Here is a 19,169-nt window from a genome sequence, read left to right on the forward strand (position 1 = left end):
AGATGTGTGTTGCGATGTCGCGGTTGCACAAATTAATTACCCTAGCTTAAAACACACAAGATAGTATAGAGCAAGCAAGGGGTCGATCCCATGATGAAGGTTTAGTTCAGATTTTTATGCTATACGTTATGCAATGGGGGGTTTGATTTGCAATGATTTAAACTATGGTAGAAAATTAAACTAGCAAACAAAATCAATTTGAAAATTGAAATATAATCAAGAAAACAAACCTTGGTTGCAAGCACACATTCACCAATGGAAATTAGAACCGATCCTTGAAACGAAACTCCAGTTTATATTATGAATTTTATCTTTTCTTAATATTGGTTAATTAATGGATCCGCCATATAACTAACCCTAACCAACAAACAATCACAGTGTCCGCACTAATGATTTAATCCAATGGCAGCCTTAAGATCCAGATAAATTCATTAATCTTAACAACCAAGTTGTCAGTTTGTGTGTGCTTTGAATCGAAATGTTCTCCCTAAGTTTAATAACGTAGTTCCCGCTACAATTATCAAGCTTAGTTGCTTCACAAGTTTATATACCACAATTCCGGTTTTGATATCAAACTTAACAATAGATTGCTCACAATAATAACTTAAAGTCCGCTCTAGCAATCATCAACAACAATCATAGGAAATATGCATAGGAAAACAAACATACTCATTCATAACATAAACTGAAAATAAAAGGAAGAATAAATCTCACGGTTCTTGAAATCCGAAGGTTCGTTGTGTCCTTACAACCAAGAAAACGAGCTTAGCCTTGCATATCTATTAAGCAACTACTACTAAAGATGGAAGAATACATGATTTCTGATTTGTAGAGGGGAGAGTTTGTGTTTCTTCACTTCTTGCTGCCACCTCCTTCTACTCTCCCTCTATTTATACACAAATTGTAAGTAAGAAAAATCAAAGTTCAAGTGTGAACATCAATAGATGGTGGTAGTGTGAAGGCGGCTGGCGGCTGGTTTGAGGTTGGTGGCTACCTTCCTTGACCTTCTAGAATATTTACTAGAGGAGCTAAATTGCTGGAAACACTTGTATGTTGGTTTGGATGCTTCTGGATGAAATTAAGATTCGTTTCTTCACGCAACCTGCTTGGTGGCAGAATTCAGCTGTCATCTTTGAAAAATCATATCTCCCTCATATGACATCTTTTTTTTCTGAACTTTGGAGCGTTTATATAGCTTTGAGTAAGGAATCCAAAAAAATTGAGTTTGCATCAATTGGACTTCTGAAGCTCCAGATATTGAATTTTGAATGGGCAAAGGTCAACATTGGCAGACTGCGAGATTTAACTTTGAAGGATGTGATTTCCATGATCTTTCTCTTTTTATTTTTTCTTGCATTACGTTTCTAGAAAGGTATGGATGTTAGCTTTTTAATGCCATTGGAATCACTTCATTTCAACCTCTAGAACTCACGCTCTGCACAAAACATCGACTGAACGTCAAATCTGCCAATTACCTCCAATTTACTTCTTTTTGTATCTTTCATCCAAAAGTGCCTTCAAAACATAAACAAACAATATCAAGGCATTTTATATAAATAATGTACGCAAAACACTAGTTAAATGCGGGTGAAACTATCGAATAATATGGTTACATCAATGTAAGCCAAGCTCGATGGAGCTTTTTGTTAAAACACATGTATGGAGTGATAACCACCAAAAAGAGGGGCATCCACTTATAGATAGCTAAGCTCAGCATTTTGTGGTATGTTGGTTTTCAACCATTTTTTTTATTAAGTTATAATTTCCTTCAATTTGATTAATTTAATTTTTCTTTCCAGGATAAATATAACAACCGTTTGAAATAGAGATGATCCTTCAACCCATTCAGATATCGATCTGAATTTATGGTTGGAGGTGCAATCATCTAATGGGCCCAATAGAAATTGGGTGTATGGACTTTATAACACTGCGATTGAAAAATTGCGGACGACCAATTATGTTTCAATCGTTGAATGCTCACAATCAGTTTTGAACATTCAAACTCTAGAGTTTGTGGCGATGTTAGACCAACAAGTTCAAAATCAGATGACCCATTTTAATGAACAATATGAACGGCTCACTAAGGATTGGGGGAGAAATAAGGGGACGATCCTTCGACCCACCTTGATTTTGAGCCAGATTTGTTGATAGAGGCAGGATTATCTAGTGGACTCGATAAAAATCAGGTGTATGGACTCTCCAACACCATGGTTGAGAACATGTGGATGGCCCATAGTGTCTCAACTGTTGGGAGCTCGCAATTGATATGGAGCACCTAGTCTCAGGAGCTTGTGGCCTTGCAAAAACATACGACCAATCTCACTGAAAAATATCAACTCTTTGTGAATTATGAAAAACTCCGCCAAATGATCTTGGATATGAGATCACAGATGAGTGATTCATGGTACCTTTTTTTTGGCAATATGGTTCCGGGAACGACCAGCTTCCTCCTCCGCCTCCTACATCACCATTATGTTAGTTTAAATTTATTTGAACACCCAAATTTGTAATGAATATTTGGCTTTTATGATTAAGATAATTTATTTTTACATAATTGAATTTTATAAAATTTTATTTTTATTTTTTTATTATTCTATACAATTTTATATTAACTTTTTTATACAATTTTATTTTTTTTAAAAAATATATTTTTAATTATCATGGACGGTGTTATTGACGGAATCACTTTGTCGGTATATTTTAGAGAGTTGGAAAAAATTTATTGCATGTGCCACTATCACCGACGGAATCATTTTATCGGTATATTACCGATGAGAATAACGACGAACTCGAACTGTCAGTATATTCCAGAGAGTTGGAAAAAATTTACTGTATATGTCATTATCAGTGATAAAATTATTTCGATGAAATAATTCTGTTGGCATAATTCCAGTGGGTAACTTTTTTTTTGGCACGCATTTTTTATTTGTAAAATCATCGGTTTTTAATTTTTTTTATTGATATAATGGTGACATAAATTGAATTACCAATGGACGAATTCCATTGGTGAATTAGTCGGTAAAATTTCACCGACGGAATGGTAATGTCACACCGATAGAAAATTCTGTCGGTCAAACTAGTAAATGTAGTAGTGAAATAAATACATATAATGCTTCTGTAATAAAATATTTTGATTGAATTTGTACCCTTTTTTTTTATAGTAGTTAAGGCATGAATAATAGTTTTATAAATCTTTTATTATTATAATTTTATGTATCCTTAGTCTCAAGTTTCATTTTTTTTTCAATTCTCTTTATATTTATTAACTAATTTTTAAGCATTTAGAATCTTGTCAATGTTTTTTTTTTTCATAGATTGATGTTATTTAAAGTTTTATTATATACTATTTCAAGGGCAAAAATAAAATAAAATGGAATCAGCATCTTCCATAACAAAATCTTCAAAAATAGAAGAATTTTTATTAAATTAAACAAATCTTTGCATGAAATTAGGCTTCCATGGATAGAGTGATCGATATATATATAGATTTTTCTTAGAACATTTAGATATACTATATTGCAAGAGAAGCTAAAAATAGTAATGACATTGAATGGCAAAGCTACAACCTTGCACAAACATGGACAAAATTCATCAACTGCTTGATAAATTTACGAGTGGTGTTGAATTCCCCTCGCGCCCTATAAAGGATCGACATGGAAGATTAAGAAATTCATTCGTTTTCCTAGAGTATTGAAGAAAGAAAGCAACATAGCTGACAAAAAGATGGGCCTGAAAGTTGTATCCTTTGCAATAATATCATTCTCACTATTTTTATTGTTAGCATCAACAGCTAAAGGCCAATCAAAAGGTGTTTTCGATGTGACTAAATATGGTGCCGATAAAAGATATCACACAGTGACACAGGTATCTTATATATTTTCTCGTATGCATGCGTTTGATTTTTAAATAGTTGAATATATAGTATTCGAGTCAGAACTTATTTACGTTTCCTTAGATTTTCAACGTAACACCCGAATTTGAGACCTACTGATCCTCTCTAAATATTTCCCTTCGCTTTCCATTTTTAGGCTTTAACCAATGCTTGGAAAGATGCTTGTGCTTCAACAAACCCCAGCAAAGTTCTTATTCCAAGTGGGACATACTCGTTACGGAAGTTGACTCTAGCAGGTCCTTGCAAGGCTGCGATTGAGCTCCAAGTTTCTGGCATATTGAAGGCACCGGTTGACCCAAATCAGTTCTCAGGAGGTCATTGGGTTAATTTCATGTACGTAGATAAATTTACATTGTCGGGAAGCGGCACTTTTGATGGGCAGGGAAAGGTTGCATGGAGCAAAAGTACATGTCAGAAAGATAAAGATTGTGACAGCCTCCCAATGGTAATCTACTCATCATTATGAAGTCTAATTTCCTTATTTTTTAATTATATGTTATGGCGCTACCAAAGTTTCTTTAATCATTTGCTTTTTGTTTGCTTCTAACATGGATCAGAATATAAGGTTCGATTTCATCACCAATGCATTAGTCCGAGATATAACTACTCGAGATAGCAAGAACTTTCATGTTAACGTCTTGGGGTGCAAAAACCTCACCTTCCAGCATTTTACCGTGAGTGCACCAGGTGAGAGTGTAAACACCGATGGAATCCACGTCGGCCGATCTACTGGGATCTACATTATCGATTCAAAAATTAGCACAGGCGATGATTGTATCTCCGTTGGAGACGGCACTGAAGAACTACATATCACAAGAGTAACATGCGGACCTGGCCATGGCATCAGTGTTGGAAGTTTAGGGAAATACCCAAATGAGAAACCTGTTTCTGGAGTATTTGTCAAGAATTGCACCATCTCAGATACTACAAATGGCGTTAGAATAAAATCTTGGCCAGCTTTATACGGTGGTGTCGCATCTAACATGCATTTTGAGGATATTGTTATGAACAATGTCCAAAACCCTGTCATCATAGATCAAGTGTATTGCCCATGGAACCAATGCAGTCTAAAGGTATTGCCTTTTCTGTTACCATAAGGATATTTTCGCAGTATTAAATTACTGTGACAATATTTTACCCAATTCGTGGATCAAACACTCCACAATTTATCAAAATCTGTTTTACATCTTATGAAAAAAAAAAAAATGTTTCAACGCAATTCGCATGCAATTCATAGTATTGACTGTGAAGCAAACATGTTGTGCACTGCATTCCATAATTGGTTGCATCATGCTAGATCCATAATGTAATTCTGAAGAACGCCTACACAAGCATACTAATTTTTTTATGTTCCTTAGTGCTAGGAAGATTACTAAAAGTCTATTGGGGTCTTAATGTTCTTTCTTGTTTTCTTTTGCAGGCTCCATCAAAAGTGAAGATCAGTGATGTAAGTTTTAAGAATATAAGGGGAACTTCCGCAACTCCGGTTGTTGTTAAGATTGCTTGCAGTAGTAGCATCCCATGTGAGAAGGTGGAGCTTGCTGACATTAAACTTGCATATAGAGGACCAGGCGGCCCTGCAAAATCCCAATGTTCTAACGTTAAGCCCATAATTTCTGGGATAATGAGCGCACCCGGATGTTGAAGATAGGGACTTCCATCTGAAATTCTTTTGGTTTCGTCATTCATAGGCTCGTTTTTAGATGGAGAAGTCCATCTTGTAATTTTGATTAAACAGATGAATAAAATTTTATTATTTTAATTTTAAATACAAGATCGCTTGGTTTCTTTTCCAATTTAATTTCAATAAAGCTTCAATCTTATGCATAAAAAAGAAGAAGCAAAAAGAGTATAAATCATATAGCAACCCTACAAGATTTTTCCTTTATTTTTTAAATTTATTACTTATGGTCCATGCCCTTTTTTTTTTGTACAAATTTCCTTTTAATCTTATTTTTTTTAATTTGAATAATTAAATTTTTGTTTAATGATTTTTTAAAAAATATTAATTAACTTTGTCAAATATGATCTGAAACGAATATTTATTAACCTTGAATAATTGATTGTTGTTTAATTAAATTTGTTACTCTACAGACATTTCTGAACTTTGAAAATTGAAGGCACTCAATTAATAAATCCTTGTAGATATTTAAATAGAAAAACTAAAACTACAATAGTATGCATTTTAAAAGTATTTTATAAAAAATGGAAAAATAAATTCATATCAAAAGGGAAAAACTTAAAGTAGAATACAAAAAATTAACAATTTCACAAGCCAAATATATAATATCTCCAAAAATAAATGATAGTTGAATTAAGTTAAGAAACTTATTCTTTTAAGAATGTTATCATTTTTACAAAAATTATATAAATTTCATATTGCAAAAAATCCATACAATGTTTTTTGAAATAAGGTTAAATACTAAAAATTAATTAATGATCTTCTTAATTGGCCAATAACTATTTATGTAGATGATTACCATATTACAAGTACAAAAAAACCTTAAATCTCTTCTTTGAATTAATATAAGTGATTTCTTCTTCTTCTTTTTGTCATTTAGTATTTATGTTTTGTTCCTTCAATTTCTTTTTTTTTTAATTGGTTCTTTGACATTGCAATACTATTGGTTTGTGCTTGGTGCATTGTTTTGTTTACTTATAAAAAAGGATGTTGAGAAAAATTTAAATTTATTGATTTACAATAATTAAAGGTTTGAGGAGTAACTTTTAAGATTTGAAAAACATTAAGCCTCATTAGGAACTTGGTTGCAGGGGTTGGTATCTAATATGACACTAATAATCTTGACGTAGTAATCTATTCTTATTTACCTTTTCATTTGACATGTGGTAAGATATTTTTATACAAGGGTAAAAAGACAAATCACATATTTCTATTCTCAAATTAAAAATCCTTCCATAATTTTCAATCTTATTACATAAAAAAATTGAATATGAGAATATGCATCCATTAGTTAAAAACAAAGCATGTTACCGTCAAGGCTTTAAGGAGTGATAAGATTTTATTTTATTTTATCCTTTTAGATTTGGTATTTTTAGGAATTGGCTTATTAGTTTATTTTGATTACCTAAAAATAGAGAACTCGTAATATCAAAGAAAAGTTTGGGAGCTAGGTTTGTCAAAATAAAGCTAAATTCTACTAATTTGAAGTAATTAGGGGTTGAAGAACCAGATTTTACGCTAAATCAAATACAAAAGACTGAAGTTAATATTCATGTAAAGATTGGTTGGTGCGTGCAATGCATATGCAATAAGTGAGGCAAGTCGCAACACTCTGGTAGTGCGTGCAACTTCCTTTGATTGCTAAAAACCGCATTTCTCGGTGATATTTTATTCTTCTTTCCCTATTTTGTCTCTCATCTCCTTAGGATTTCCGTTGATCTATCAAAGTTGTTGTCATACCCTCCTCGTGGGAGCGTGATGTCACGACAACACTTTTCGAACGGTGTTCTGGAATGCTCTTTGTTTGGTTTAGGAAGTCACAACTTAGAATTATAGTTACTAGGAACCCTATTTTAAAATTATGGTGGAAGAATCAACGATTGTCATTGGATTAAGAACATTGATTGTGGACCATTTGATTAAAAGTTGAATTGCTGGTAAGAGGGTTTCCAATTTTAAAATTGGTCTTCTCCATTCCAAAATTACAATTAAATTAGTAAAATATATATGCATTTTTTATTTTTTATTTGTTGATTTATTTTTGTGTTTTGACTTAATGAGCGCGTTAAAAACCAAACACATAGATAGTATATTTTTTATTTTAAATTATTTGGAAAGATGTTGAAAATGATGCAATTATGTCAACATATTTTTTGGGTTTTTTTTGTCTTTTGCTATTTTTTGTTTTTAGTAATAAAAGCCCTCTCTTTACAATTGTTACAGAGTAAAAACTTATCAAGTGCTTTTCATTGTAAGTTTGTAAAGATAAAAAGATTGTTCTTCAAAACTTAATCTTCTTAAAGTTCTAGTTTGGTTGACCTGAAACTCTATCTTCGCAACAATCCTCTTTAACCAAAACTATAATTCAACTATTTTTTTCAAGAAATGTCATCTCCATAACTTTTGGTCTTAGCTTAGTTGACTTAAAATCTTGCATCTCAATGATATCCTTTAACTAGAACTTTGGTTTCATATATCGATTAACTTGAAATCCTAATTTGGTGATTCCTTTTAACCAGATTCTAAAATCATTGTCTTATGTTAGATTAACTTGAGATCTCAATTTGTCGATCCCCTTTAACTAAAATGAAAATTGTTGTTTATAGCTCAATTAACCTAAAATCTCAATATGACAATTCTCTTTTACTAGCCTGCTACTATAAGTTATACCATCAAAGGAAAGGTCCTTTGACCAAAAAACAACTCTGACATAAATGCCACTTCACCTTAATGTCTAGTTAATGCCATAGATATCATCTGTTTTTTGACATGAAAAAACAGGGGAATCGGGTGCTTTTCTTGAGTCCCAATGCACAAACCATTTCCTGTTTGTGAGTTTGTTGCAAGCAGAACAAGCCCAAGTTGCTCCTACTATTGACCTCACCATAAAGACTCTTAATATAGGGTCCAATGCTAATTCAACAAACACTTACGAATAAGCTTATAAAATAATTTGGATAGTTAAAGGCATGCGTAAAATAAATTGAGGAGAAACACAGAACTAAAGTAACATTTCCTTGGAAATGATGCGATAAGGGTGATTTTAATATTTCTTAAGCATAACCAACCCCTTTCATACCTCTGGAACCATTGCATATTTTAAGATTCTTAGTTTTTGTAAGAAATTAGGTGGCGACTCTATTTACCATATTTTCCCTTTAATTTTGGTGTTCTCATTTTATGTCATGTATGGCATGAGTAAAAGAGAAAAAAAATTGATTAAAATATCTAATCCTTATTTTCTAACATATTTATTAGAAAACGAACCTCATAATTACTCAAAGGCAATGCCCATTCCCAAATCTCTCTATTGAGAAAAGGTAATCAAAAGTGAAATTAAATCCTTTACAAACAATCATATATGGGAACTAGTAGGTCTTTCACTTTAAAGTAAACCATTAGAACATAAATGGATATTTGAAAGATACAAAGAAATACTTATTTTTAAATGATTCAAATAATTAAAAGGTGTGAATTATTTTCTAACATACTTAGGGGGACTAGTGTCAACTATTTGTGTCAATTGTAATAGTCAATCAGTAGTAGGAAGTGTATAAGTAGCATATATAATGGTAAATTTAGACATATATGTCATAGAAATAATGTTGTTAAACTCTTACTTTTGAATATAATTAATTCCATTAACGATGTAAAATTCAAGGGAAAATATTATGGATCTGCTAACTAGAGTTTTATCGAGAGGCTTGTGTATAATTCATCAAGAGTAATGAGATTAAAAACTTTAACAATAAAAGAGTTGAATAATGATAACCCTATCTAGTTGACTCGAGATCATAAGATCTAGGTTTAAATAAATAAATAACAAAACTAAGCATATAACATTCTTAATTAACACTTAGGAGTTATTTTTTCCTTCCTATTCCTATAATAAAAAAAGGTTTTGGTTGCAACATGATATATGGTGAGTTGTTCTCTTAACTATTTTTATATCTTGGAATACCAAGTTGAGAAAAGCAAAACGCTCCTAATGAAATATTACCTATAAGAGTGAGAAAGATGGATATTTCTTTGACAATTTTAAGAAAGCAAAATTCTTTAAAGCTCTTAAAATCCAACAATTGTTCATGGTAAAAAATAAACATACTCTGTAAGAACTAAAAAAAATATCTAGATAGAGAAGTATGTGAATATTATTGTTTTGGTTGATATAAAAGGATATATAATTGAAGACATTGCGTGTACTATTTAGTTGAGTAAACCAACAACATTTCATTAAGAAATGTTCAAAACCAAAAATTACCTATCTTGATATAGTGATCCACTAAATCATTATCTCTCTATGTGTTTTCAAATTTTTCATATTGATTAGATAATTTCTATTCATGTAGAGGATTGTTGAAATAGTCTGAATAAAAATTTTCAAGGATTGGGCATGAGCTTGGGTTTGGCTTTTTCTTACCAATCTATTTTAGATTTTGATTTTGGTTATTATAAACTAATTATTTGGATAATAAATATTTTTTTTCCATCTCTTGAATAAAAATTTTGAATTTTTTTCTTTCTAAACACATAATTTTAAAGAAAAAACATTTGTTTTTTTAAGATAACTACCATGTTTTTATTTATTTTTTTATGATGGATAATTAAAACAAAATGACAAGAATTAATTTTGGTAATTGCATAAGTTTTGGTTTCAAAAATAGTACGAGATGGCATGTCCGTGAACTGTTGTAGGCTTATAAAACAAATTTACTTGATAGTGTTATAATTGTGAAGCAACACAAGATAAGTAATAGAAACTAAAGGTATGATGGAGCCAATATTTCACGATGGAAAAAAAAAGTTGTGTTGGTGATCATAAACTTAGAGACTTGACAAAATGATTTGTAGCAATCCACAGTGTTTTGTGAGGAAAGATATAATGCTTTCGCCACATGATTTAGTTTTTCTGTTAATAAAAAGAAAAAAAAAAATTACAAAGCTAATATTACAAAAAAAAAATTACAACGATAATTTTGGAAGAAAACAAAACCCATGAAGAAAAACGTTGTAGCAATTAAAATGTTTTGTGAGGAAAACTACAGTGTTTTTCTCAATACAATCGACAAAGATAATTTTAAAAAGAATCATAAAAAAACCATTTAGAGAAATACAATAGCAATCTACAGTGCTTTGTGAGGAAAAAACAACGATTTTCCCATATGATTTCGTTTTATTGTAATTATAATTTTTAACCAACTCAATATTAAAAAAAAATCGACAAAGATAATTTTGAAAAAAATCATACGAGAAAACACTACAGCAATTCACAATGTTTTAAAGAAAAAAAAATTACAAAGCTAAATTCTCAATCAGCTTAATATTTTAAAAATAAAATCGACAGAGATAATTTTTGAAATAATAAAATAAAAAAAAACACAAAAATTCAGGGATAAAAAAACTATGCAGGAAACATTGTAGTAATTCACAGTGTTTTGTGATGAAAGCTACAATACTTCCACACATGATTTAGCCTTATTTGTAATGACTTATAATTGTAATTCTCGACTAGCTTAATATCAAAAAAAATAAAATTGACAAAGATAATTTAAAAAAAAAAATCATAAGAAAAAAAAACTATGTAGAGAGACGTTGTAGCAATCCATAGTGTTTTATGAGGAAAATTACAGTGTTTTTCTCACATGATTAAACTTTATTACAAAGTTAAATTATAACCAACTCAATATTAAAAAAATAGCATCGACAAAGAAAATTTTAAAAAAAATATTACAAAAAAGAAAACACAAAAAAAACTGGAAAAAACCATGTGAGGAAAAATTGTATCAATCCATAGTGTTTTTGTGAGGAAAGTTATAGTGTTTTCCTCACATAATTTAGCCTTTCTTGTATGTACTTATAATTGTGATTCTTAACCACTTTAATATTTAAAAAATAAAATTGACAAAGACAATTTTAGGAAAAAACAAAAAAAACAAAAAAAAAAACTATGTGGGAAAAAACATTTTATTAATCCACAATAATTTGCAAGGAAAGCTATAGTGTTTTTCTCACATATTGTAACTGTAATTCTTAATCAGCTCAATATTAACAAATAAAATCGAAAAAGATAATTTTGAAGAAAATCATAAAAAAAAAAAAATCATGTGGAGAAATATTATAGCAATCAACAATGTTTTTTTTTTAAAAAAAAATTACAAAACTAAATTCTCAATCAGCTCAATATTAAAAAAATAAAATCGAAAAATATAATTTTAAAAAAATAAAAAAATAAAAATGAAAAAATATGTGGGAAAACATCATAGGAATCTATAATATTTTAAATGAAAAAAAATAAAAGTAAAATTTTTAACCAGATCAATATTAAAAAAGTAAAATTGACAAAGATAATTTTGAGAAAAAAAAAAGAAAAAAAAAAGAAAAAACTGCATCAAAATAAAAAAAAAAAACAAAAAATGACAAAAAAAGAAAGATAAAAAGGGGGGAAGGGAAAAAGTGCAAAAAAAATATGAAAAAAAAAGTGAATAAAAAAAAATTCGATGTAGATTATTGTTGTAATTAATAATGCATTGGGTGTAGGTGAACAACGAATTCCCCACACCATTTATTTATTACTTAATAAATAGGGGTTAAATGAGAAATGTTTTATACACTTGTAGAAATTCTTTAGCCTTCTTCTTTATTATTTTTCCGAACCTTTTTTGCCATTTTCCCTCCATTTTAGAGGTTAAGTTTCAATGTTTTATTAAGAGATATTTTGAGTTTCTCTTATTCCTTGGTCTGTAAAGTTTCAAAGAACATAAATGTTTTAAAATCACGAGAAATTAATCACATTTTATTTATTTGTATTAAGTGATGTGTAAGAAAATTTTAAGAGTAAATAATTGATTCTTGACGGTTACAATTTTTTCAACAAGTACTTTGCATTATTTTAATTCAAGTATAAGTTTCAATTATATGCATGATATCATGCTAGGATTTTGTTTCGATCATATTACAAGTTTACATTGATTATATAAATGGCATGCTATTAACCTAAACAATTATGATCACTAATCATCTTAAATAATATTTTAATCACAACAAAAAAAAAAAGCCAGATTAAGCAACAGCTCCTTTTGAACTGCAAATCGTGCGAGTGAAGGCACCATATGCAGAAAATAAGAGTATAATTATTCTCTAATGTAGTATAATTAGTTCTACATGTTAGATACTGGACGAAAATGTCCAAGGAATTAATAATTATTTTCATTAACTAGTTTCAATTTGCTATTGTATAAATTTAATGAAATTTTGAATTTTGAATTAATAATTAAAAGAAGAGGAAAACAAGAGCAAGAAAGAAACAAGTACTGATTGAATCATTGATTTACACAGGTGATTTAGAGCAAGTAATCCCTAGCCCAAGCCTCGGCCATATTATTATTAGTTCAGTCCAGAGTCTAATCTAAGCACGCACTCTTCACAAACCGAGTAATGTATCTAGGCCATTCTACCTTTGGGCTGACCAAGTATGAAACATCTTGTGTAATTTATTTCGGCCTCAAAACGGTTGCGCTTGTTTTCCTGTATCTATGGTTCATGTGGATCCAATCAATTACACAATCTTTTTAATCCACATTATTGCCTTGTTTGTTTTTTATAATTCACTTTTCTGAAAATTATTTTCCTCACTTTTTTATATTGATAAGTATAAGGAAAATAAGTCAGAAAAAACTTAATTCCAGTCAATGAAAAAAATAAAGCCTTGTACAGAAAAGTGTTTTCCTTTTTTTATTATAAGAAAAACACTTTCCTTTTTTTATTGATAAAAAGTGTCATTGTCCCAACATCTCTGTTTCTTCACCCAATTTGATTTTCCTTCTCTGTTGCTGATACAAAATCTCATCTGAGTTGGGCTCCTAACCTTGCTTTCAAGCCAATTGCCAGCCTTGGAAAATGGATTTGTGCCTGAGTCAACTCGCCTAAGGTTATACAATATCAACGCTGCGCCAGCTAAGAAGAGGGCCTGAGCTCATTTTGATTTCATCACAGGTAGAGAGCACAAACAAATGAAGGAAGGAACCATGGAAAGAAGGGACAACACAATCAAGAAATTCATTCTTGTTACACCATGACAAGTTTAGGCTTAGGAAGATTTGATCTTTGTTCCATCTAGTGAAGTAGATTTCAATTCCAGTGAAGAGAAGAGTGAAACTTCGATAGCTACAGGCCTTAGCCCCAAACTTCTCTCTCCATGCCGGTCAAGCTTCTTTTGATATGGAGCTTTCCCTGGATTCTCTTGAGGTCGGGGTTGAAGAATCTGGTTACTCAACAATGGGTTAAGCCTAAACTAAATGCGTTTTCCTGTTACCACACATCCGGTTAAGGCTCTTCACGTTACATGTGGATTTATAACCAATTTGTTTTGGCTTTATTCATATGAAAAAAAAAAACACAAATATATAACTCTTACCATAAACTAATTTGATTGTATTCTATAAAAAAAAAAAAAACTTATTTTAAGCTTTTAAAATTGAAAAAAAAATATATTAAAAGGTTTTACTTAAAAAATATTTCACAAGCTTATTTCTCTATAATATGATATGACATATATAGTTATATGTTATAAAATAAGCTATATATGAATATAGGATATAATAAAACAAATTCATCATTATACTTTATAATTTTATTCTTTTATTGTAAGTGATTAAATATTTATATTAAATATTTTATATATATTAGATAAATTAAAAAAATTAATTTATTAATAAATTATTTTCCAGTTCATTTTCCATAACATACCCAAATACTAGAAAGTGTTTTTCAGTTCATTTTCCATAACACTACCAAACATCGAAAAATACTTTTTCGGAATTCACTTTCCTTGAAATTTATTTTTTAAAAGAAAACAACTTTCCTGCAGATAAACGGAACCTATACCATATAGGAAACAATCTTTAATGTAGAAATCTAGAAATGGTAATTTCGTATTTCTTTTTAATTTTTGTACTGTATTCTATTTTTCAAATTATAATTTTTTTGGTTCCTCAATTTTTCATACATTCAATTTGATCCAAAACGCTATTTTTCTTATTTTTAGTTCTTGGTTTGAGAGATGAAATGAGTCTGAACATTCGTTATGGGTCTTTATGTTTGCTTATTCGCTAGAGAATACCTTTGACGTTAGGATCTACTAGCTCCATGCTCTAGAAGTGGAAACTAAACAGTGCTCATTACCATTTGAAGCCGTAATATGCTGTGCATTCCGAGTCCATACAAGTTAGAGACAATCTATTCTACCACATAAAGTTTGTTAATAAGAGAAATGAATAATAAAGTCCATACAATTTTTTTTTATTCGAAACAGAACAAATAAAATAATCCTAAAATATCTTGGCTAAAATTTTAACAAGAAATCTAGAATGACTTGAAATATTGACAAGATAAAAAGATAAAATTCATTCTAATTTGTTATGTTTTTTAGAATAATACTAGGTACACATGTCACAACCTTAAGAGAATTCCCATTAACATTGGACAATGATGCTCAAGATTTTGAATGCTAAAATTAATTATATTTGAAATTTAGTTTTTGCAACGAGGTAGGAAAATGATTGTGATATTGATTAGTACTTCAAAATATATTTTTATCAATGTTTTATATCATTATTTTGTATTTGAAGTATCAATAACTCCTTAACTAAAGCATGTTTTATAATAACAAGTCTGATACTATAAGATATCTTTAATTTATGGTAAATGTTCATCTTAAATGCAGGCCTATCATATAAATCAAATGATTGATTGATGAGTTTAAATACTGAAATTGAGAAGACAAAGAAAGGGTTAAGCTTAGAAAAGAGATACCAGTTCAGTCCAAACTGGAACGCTATTCAGTCATTGGCCCATATCTGGAGCTATAGAACTTGGATTTGGGTCTGCTCTATATGGATGGAAAGCTAAGACATAGGCCTAAAACTTTCATGGGAGTCTAAGATTTAAAAAGGTTGTTTTCAAGTTCAAATTATAGCAACAATGGAGAAGTCTGAATCTGTCTTGTAGTCCAGACACTGTTCAATGTTTAGTTCATATCTCGAGTTATAAAAGTCCAAATGCACTGATTCTTCTTTTGTTAGAAAGCTGAGACAATTTCCTAGAATTTTCATGGGGACAATTTGTTCAAATTCTGACGTTAGCAATGATATTTTGTTCAAATAATAAGATAAGGATTGTCATCAAGTTAAGATGTGGTCACCCACTTAACAATTAGTCACCAAATCAATAGTTCTAAATTTTTGCATATAAAAAGAGGCATTTGCCATGTATTTAGGCATCTTGGTTTTTAAATCAAGATCATGCTTAAGTTTTGCTTTCATTAATCTCTTGTTTATGCCTTTCATTTCCTTTACTATACTTATATAATCATGTTCTCCTCTGGTTTATTTATGCTTTTCTTCTTCATTATGTTTAGCTAAGTTTATTATGTCAAGGTGAAAAGGTTACAATAATTGTAAGAATAAGTATAGTATAAACTCAACATGAACCTTAATGTTTGATACTAACATGTTTTGTATTTGTTATCTTATCCACTTTTAATACTTTACTTGTTAAATGATTAATCTAGATTTATATTGTATAACCCTTGGTACAACAAATACTTGGCATATTCATAGCCTAAACTGTTTGGTATAACCGACAACTATGCTATGAAAGGAATTTAATTTGTTATTAACATAAGTTATAATCATGAATACCTAACAACATTTACAAGTATTAGTATTATTCGAATAAGATAACTAATGTAATCATGTTAATAATTTATAATCTGATTGGAATCTTCTTTGTGTGTGGTTTCCAATTGAGTAATAAAAGCTTATACTATACTTGTTTGAATACCATTAGTGGATCCTCTAACCTTGATAATTGTTTTTATCATTATTTAATCCTTATATCAATATCATATCTCAAAGCTCTCTTCAACTTATTGTTGTTGTTATTAGATAGTTAATCTCCTTGTAGTTCTACCCTGGTCTTGTTAGGTTATTTATTACTTCAATACTTTTACACTTGAGAGAAAACATTAATTTTTTGATCGTATAAATATCCTCCTCAATTCTGCACACATAAAGCTTAAATACAAGAAGTAATAGTGTCGGGGTATTCCTGAGATGCCGCTCTAACAATTAAGTTTGTATTTGATGTTCTGAATGTTGTGCAAAGAGAGTATGTTTATAAATTATATACAGAATGAGAAAGGAGTAGATGAGGAGGAGGCTCCCTATAAACGTGCAAGTGTAGATGGAGTTGTCTTTGGTGAAAGGAAGAGTAAAGTAGTTTATATGCCCATGTTTCACTGATGGTAGAATAATAAAAAAAATACTAAAAATATTTAGGTGATAATTCAACAGTTATTAAAAGTGATATGATAGATCAATTATGAAATCTTGGATTTGATTTCTTTTTTAACTTAAGTTTAAAAATAAGCTTTATATAATTTTTTTTAATATGATCTAGTTAACTTGATTATTATAAAAACAACATTGCTAATAGGTGAAAAAATATAAGAATAGAAAAAATGATAAAATTGACTAAAAAAACATTTTTTACTCAACTCCTTATCTAGCTCTGTTTTAAAATTAAATTGTGTGAGAGTTTTTTTTGATATGACTTGGTTAATTTGATTAATTTAAAACACTCTAATTAACCAATAAAAAAAATTTAAGAATAAAATTAAAAATAAAATAATAAAATTGAAAATACAAAAAACTTCTCAATCTAACTTTTTACATAGCTTGAGTTTAAAATTAAATTATATGAAAGTTAACTTGATGTGATATCATTAACTTAACAAGTTCAAAAACAACTCGGATAATAGATAGAAAAAATTAATGATAAAATTAAGAATAAAATAAAATTAAAAAAATAAATAAAGTACATCGTTTCACTTCATAGGTGCATTGCCTTTACATCTAGTATGTTTAGGCAATTGGAAGTATAATTCATACCTTTAATAGTGGGTCAAGTGGCTTTTAAACAATAAAAAGGAAAATCCATAATTATAAAAAGGTTCAACTTCAACATGATAGATTTTACAGAGCCCAAATTTCAATCGTCGATATCATTCCATAATTTCATTTCCCCTTTTCTCTTTCTTTAGTATTTCTTATGGGCATCGTAAATGTCAAGAAAACATGGCTAGACTTGCGGGTGGTTTCATCTTACGGGGCATTATTCTATAATATGGCTAGACGTGCGCGTTATTCTATAACAGGGTATGATGGTAGAGATGGAAGTTGAGTAAATCCAATGGTTCACTCTCAAACTAGGCAAAATTTGAAATTTCAATGTGCATCTTCATTGTATTGGCTGGTGGAAAAAATTTGGCAAGGAATTTTTGAGTTAAATCCTCTCAAATAGTGATTGAATCTATCGACATGGAGTTTAACCGATTCTTCACTCTATCCTAAAGAGAAAATGGAAATTACCGGAGGCAAATAACATCATCAGTAACGCATTATGCTTGAAAGAGTCACAAATTGCCAAGAAACTTGCGATGCGAATGTTAGGGTCATCACTCGACAATCTATAAAACTGAACTGAAGTTTGAATGATTTGAAGTATGGCCGGTTTAATCTCAAAATTGTTGGCCTCAATCCTCAATTTCTTGATCACGGAATCGATTTTCGTGACCTGTGGGAGAGCAAAATCCTTTAATGTCCATGTGTCTTGCCTGGGATTCTTGTTGTCTACCATGGTGTTTGAAATATTTTTTTTGTCTCTAGCTTCTTTTTCCTTAATTCCTTTTGTAGTTTTCTCAATCTCATGATTATAAGGTAGTAGCTTAAGATCCTTATAGCTTCTCATACACTAGTTATGAACCTAAAAATTAAAGGCAAAATAAATCAAATTAGATTGAATTTAACAATAATTGATATTATTAATAATTCTATCTAAAATCCCCGGAAACATTGCTAAAAACTTATGACGTGTTTAGGGTATCCAAAAATGTATGTTATCTGCTACTTAAAGGGGTTTTTATAGTTTGGCTTTATCCTTTAAAGGAAAGGAAATCAATTTCCTGCTCTATCATGGATTCTGACTTTATTTTCTTTCAAGTTATTACGGGCTAATTTTAGGGAAGAAAATACATGAATTGAGGCTTTTATATTTCTGAAACAATTGTAGGGAATCAAGTTTTCTTTCTAACAAAATTGGTCTTGCAATTCTTTGACTTTTGGAACTCGATATATGGGCGAAAGACCAAAATAGTGTTTGGGTCATAGAAATTCCTGGTCTGATTTGAACTCTGTATTTAGACTCGCTCTTTGGGCTTTAAAACAACAAAACTAGGTTTTTTTTTTCTCTACATAAGAATTGTAGATCTATGCCTCAGATTTTTAGAAAAGTAGAGAACACATTAAATGGAGTTGTATAACTTTCATTATAAACCAAAGACCAATTAATGCTTAAGCTTGTTTGAGACAAACCAACTAGTGTTTGAACTCAGGCATCTCCTAGAGAGTATGTCAATTCAAGACTACACTATAGAATAGAAGATCTAAGATCAACTTTTATGAATTCGTGAGAGGCTCTTAGGCGTCATCTAGAGAATGGTATTGTTACCCTAGAAAGACTAAGTCAATCCCCTTCAAT

The 19,169-nt window shown here is 30.0% G+C and overlaps 1 protein-coding gene across 1 annotated transcript; it reads left to right on the forward strand.

Annotated features, from left to right (window-relative positions):
• Positions 1–3,723: 3,723 nt before the first annotated feature.
• LOC118036718 (exopolygalacturonase) lies at positions 3,724–5,537 on the forward strand. Its single transcript, XM_035042518.1, has 4 exons — positions 3,724–3,864; positions 4,029–4,337; positions 4,450–4,965; positions 5,313–5,537. The coding sequence occupies exons 1-4, from the start codon at positions 3,724–3,726 to the stop codon at positions 5,535–5,537; spliced, it is 1,191 nt and encodes a 396-aa protein (XP_034898409.1).
• The last annotated feature ends 13,632 nt before the right edge of the window (positions 5,538–19,169 follow it).

This window comes from Populus alba, chromosome 5, assembly GCF_005239225.2.
Source record: "Populus alba chromosome 5, ASM523922v2, whole genome shotgun sequence".
Classification (NCBI taxonomy): Eukaryota; Viridiplantae; Streptophyta; class Magnoliopsida; order Malpighiales; family Salicaceae; genus Populus; species Populus alba.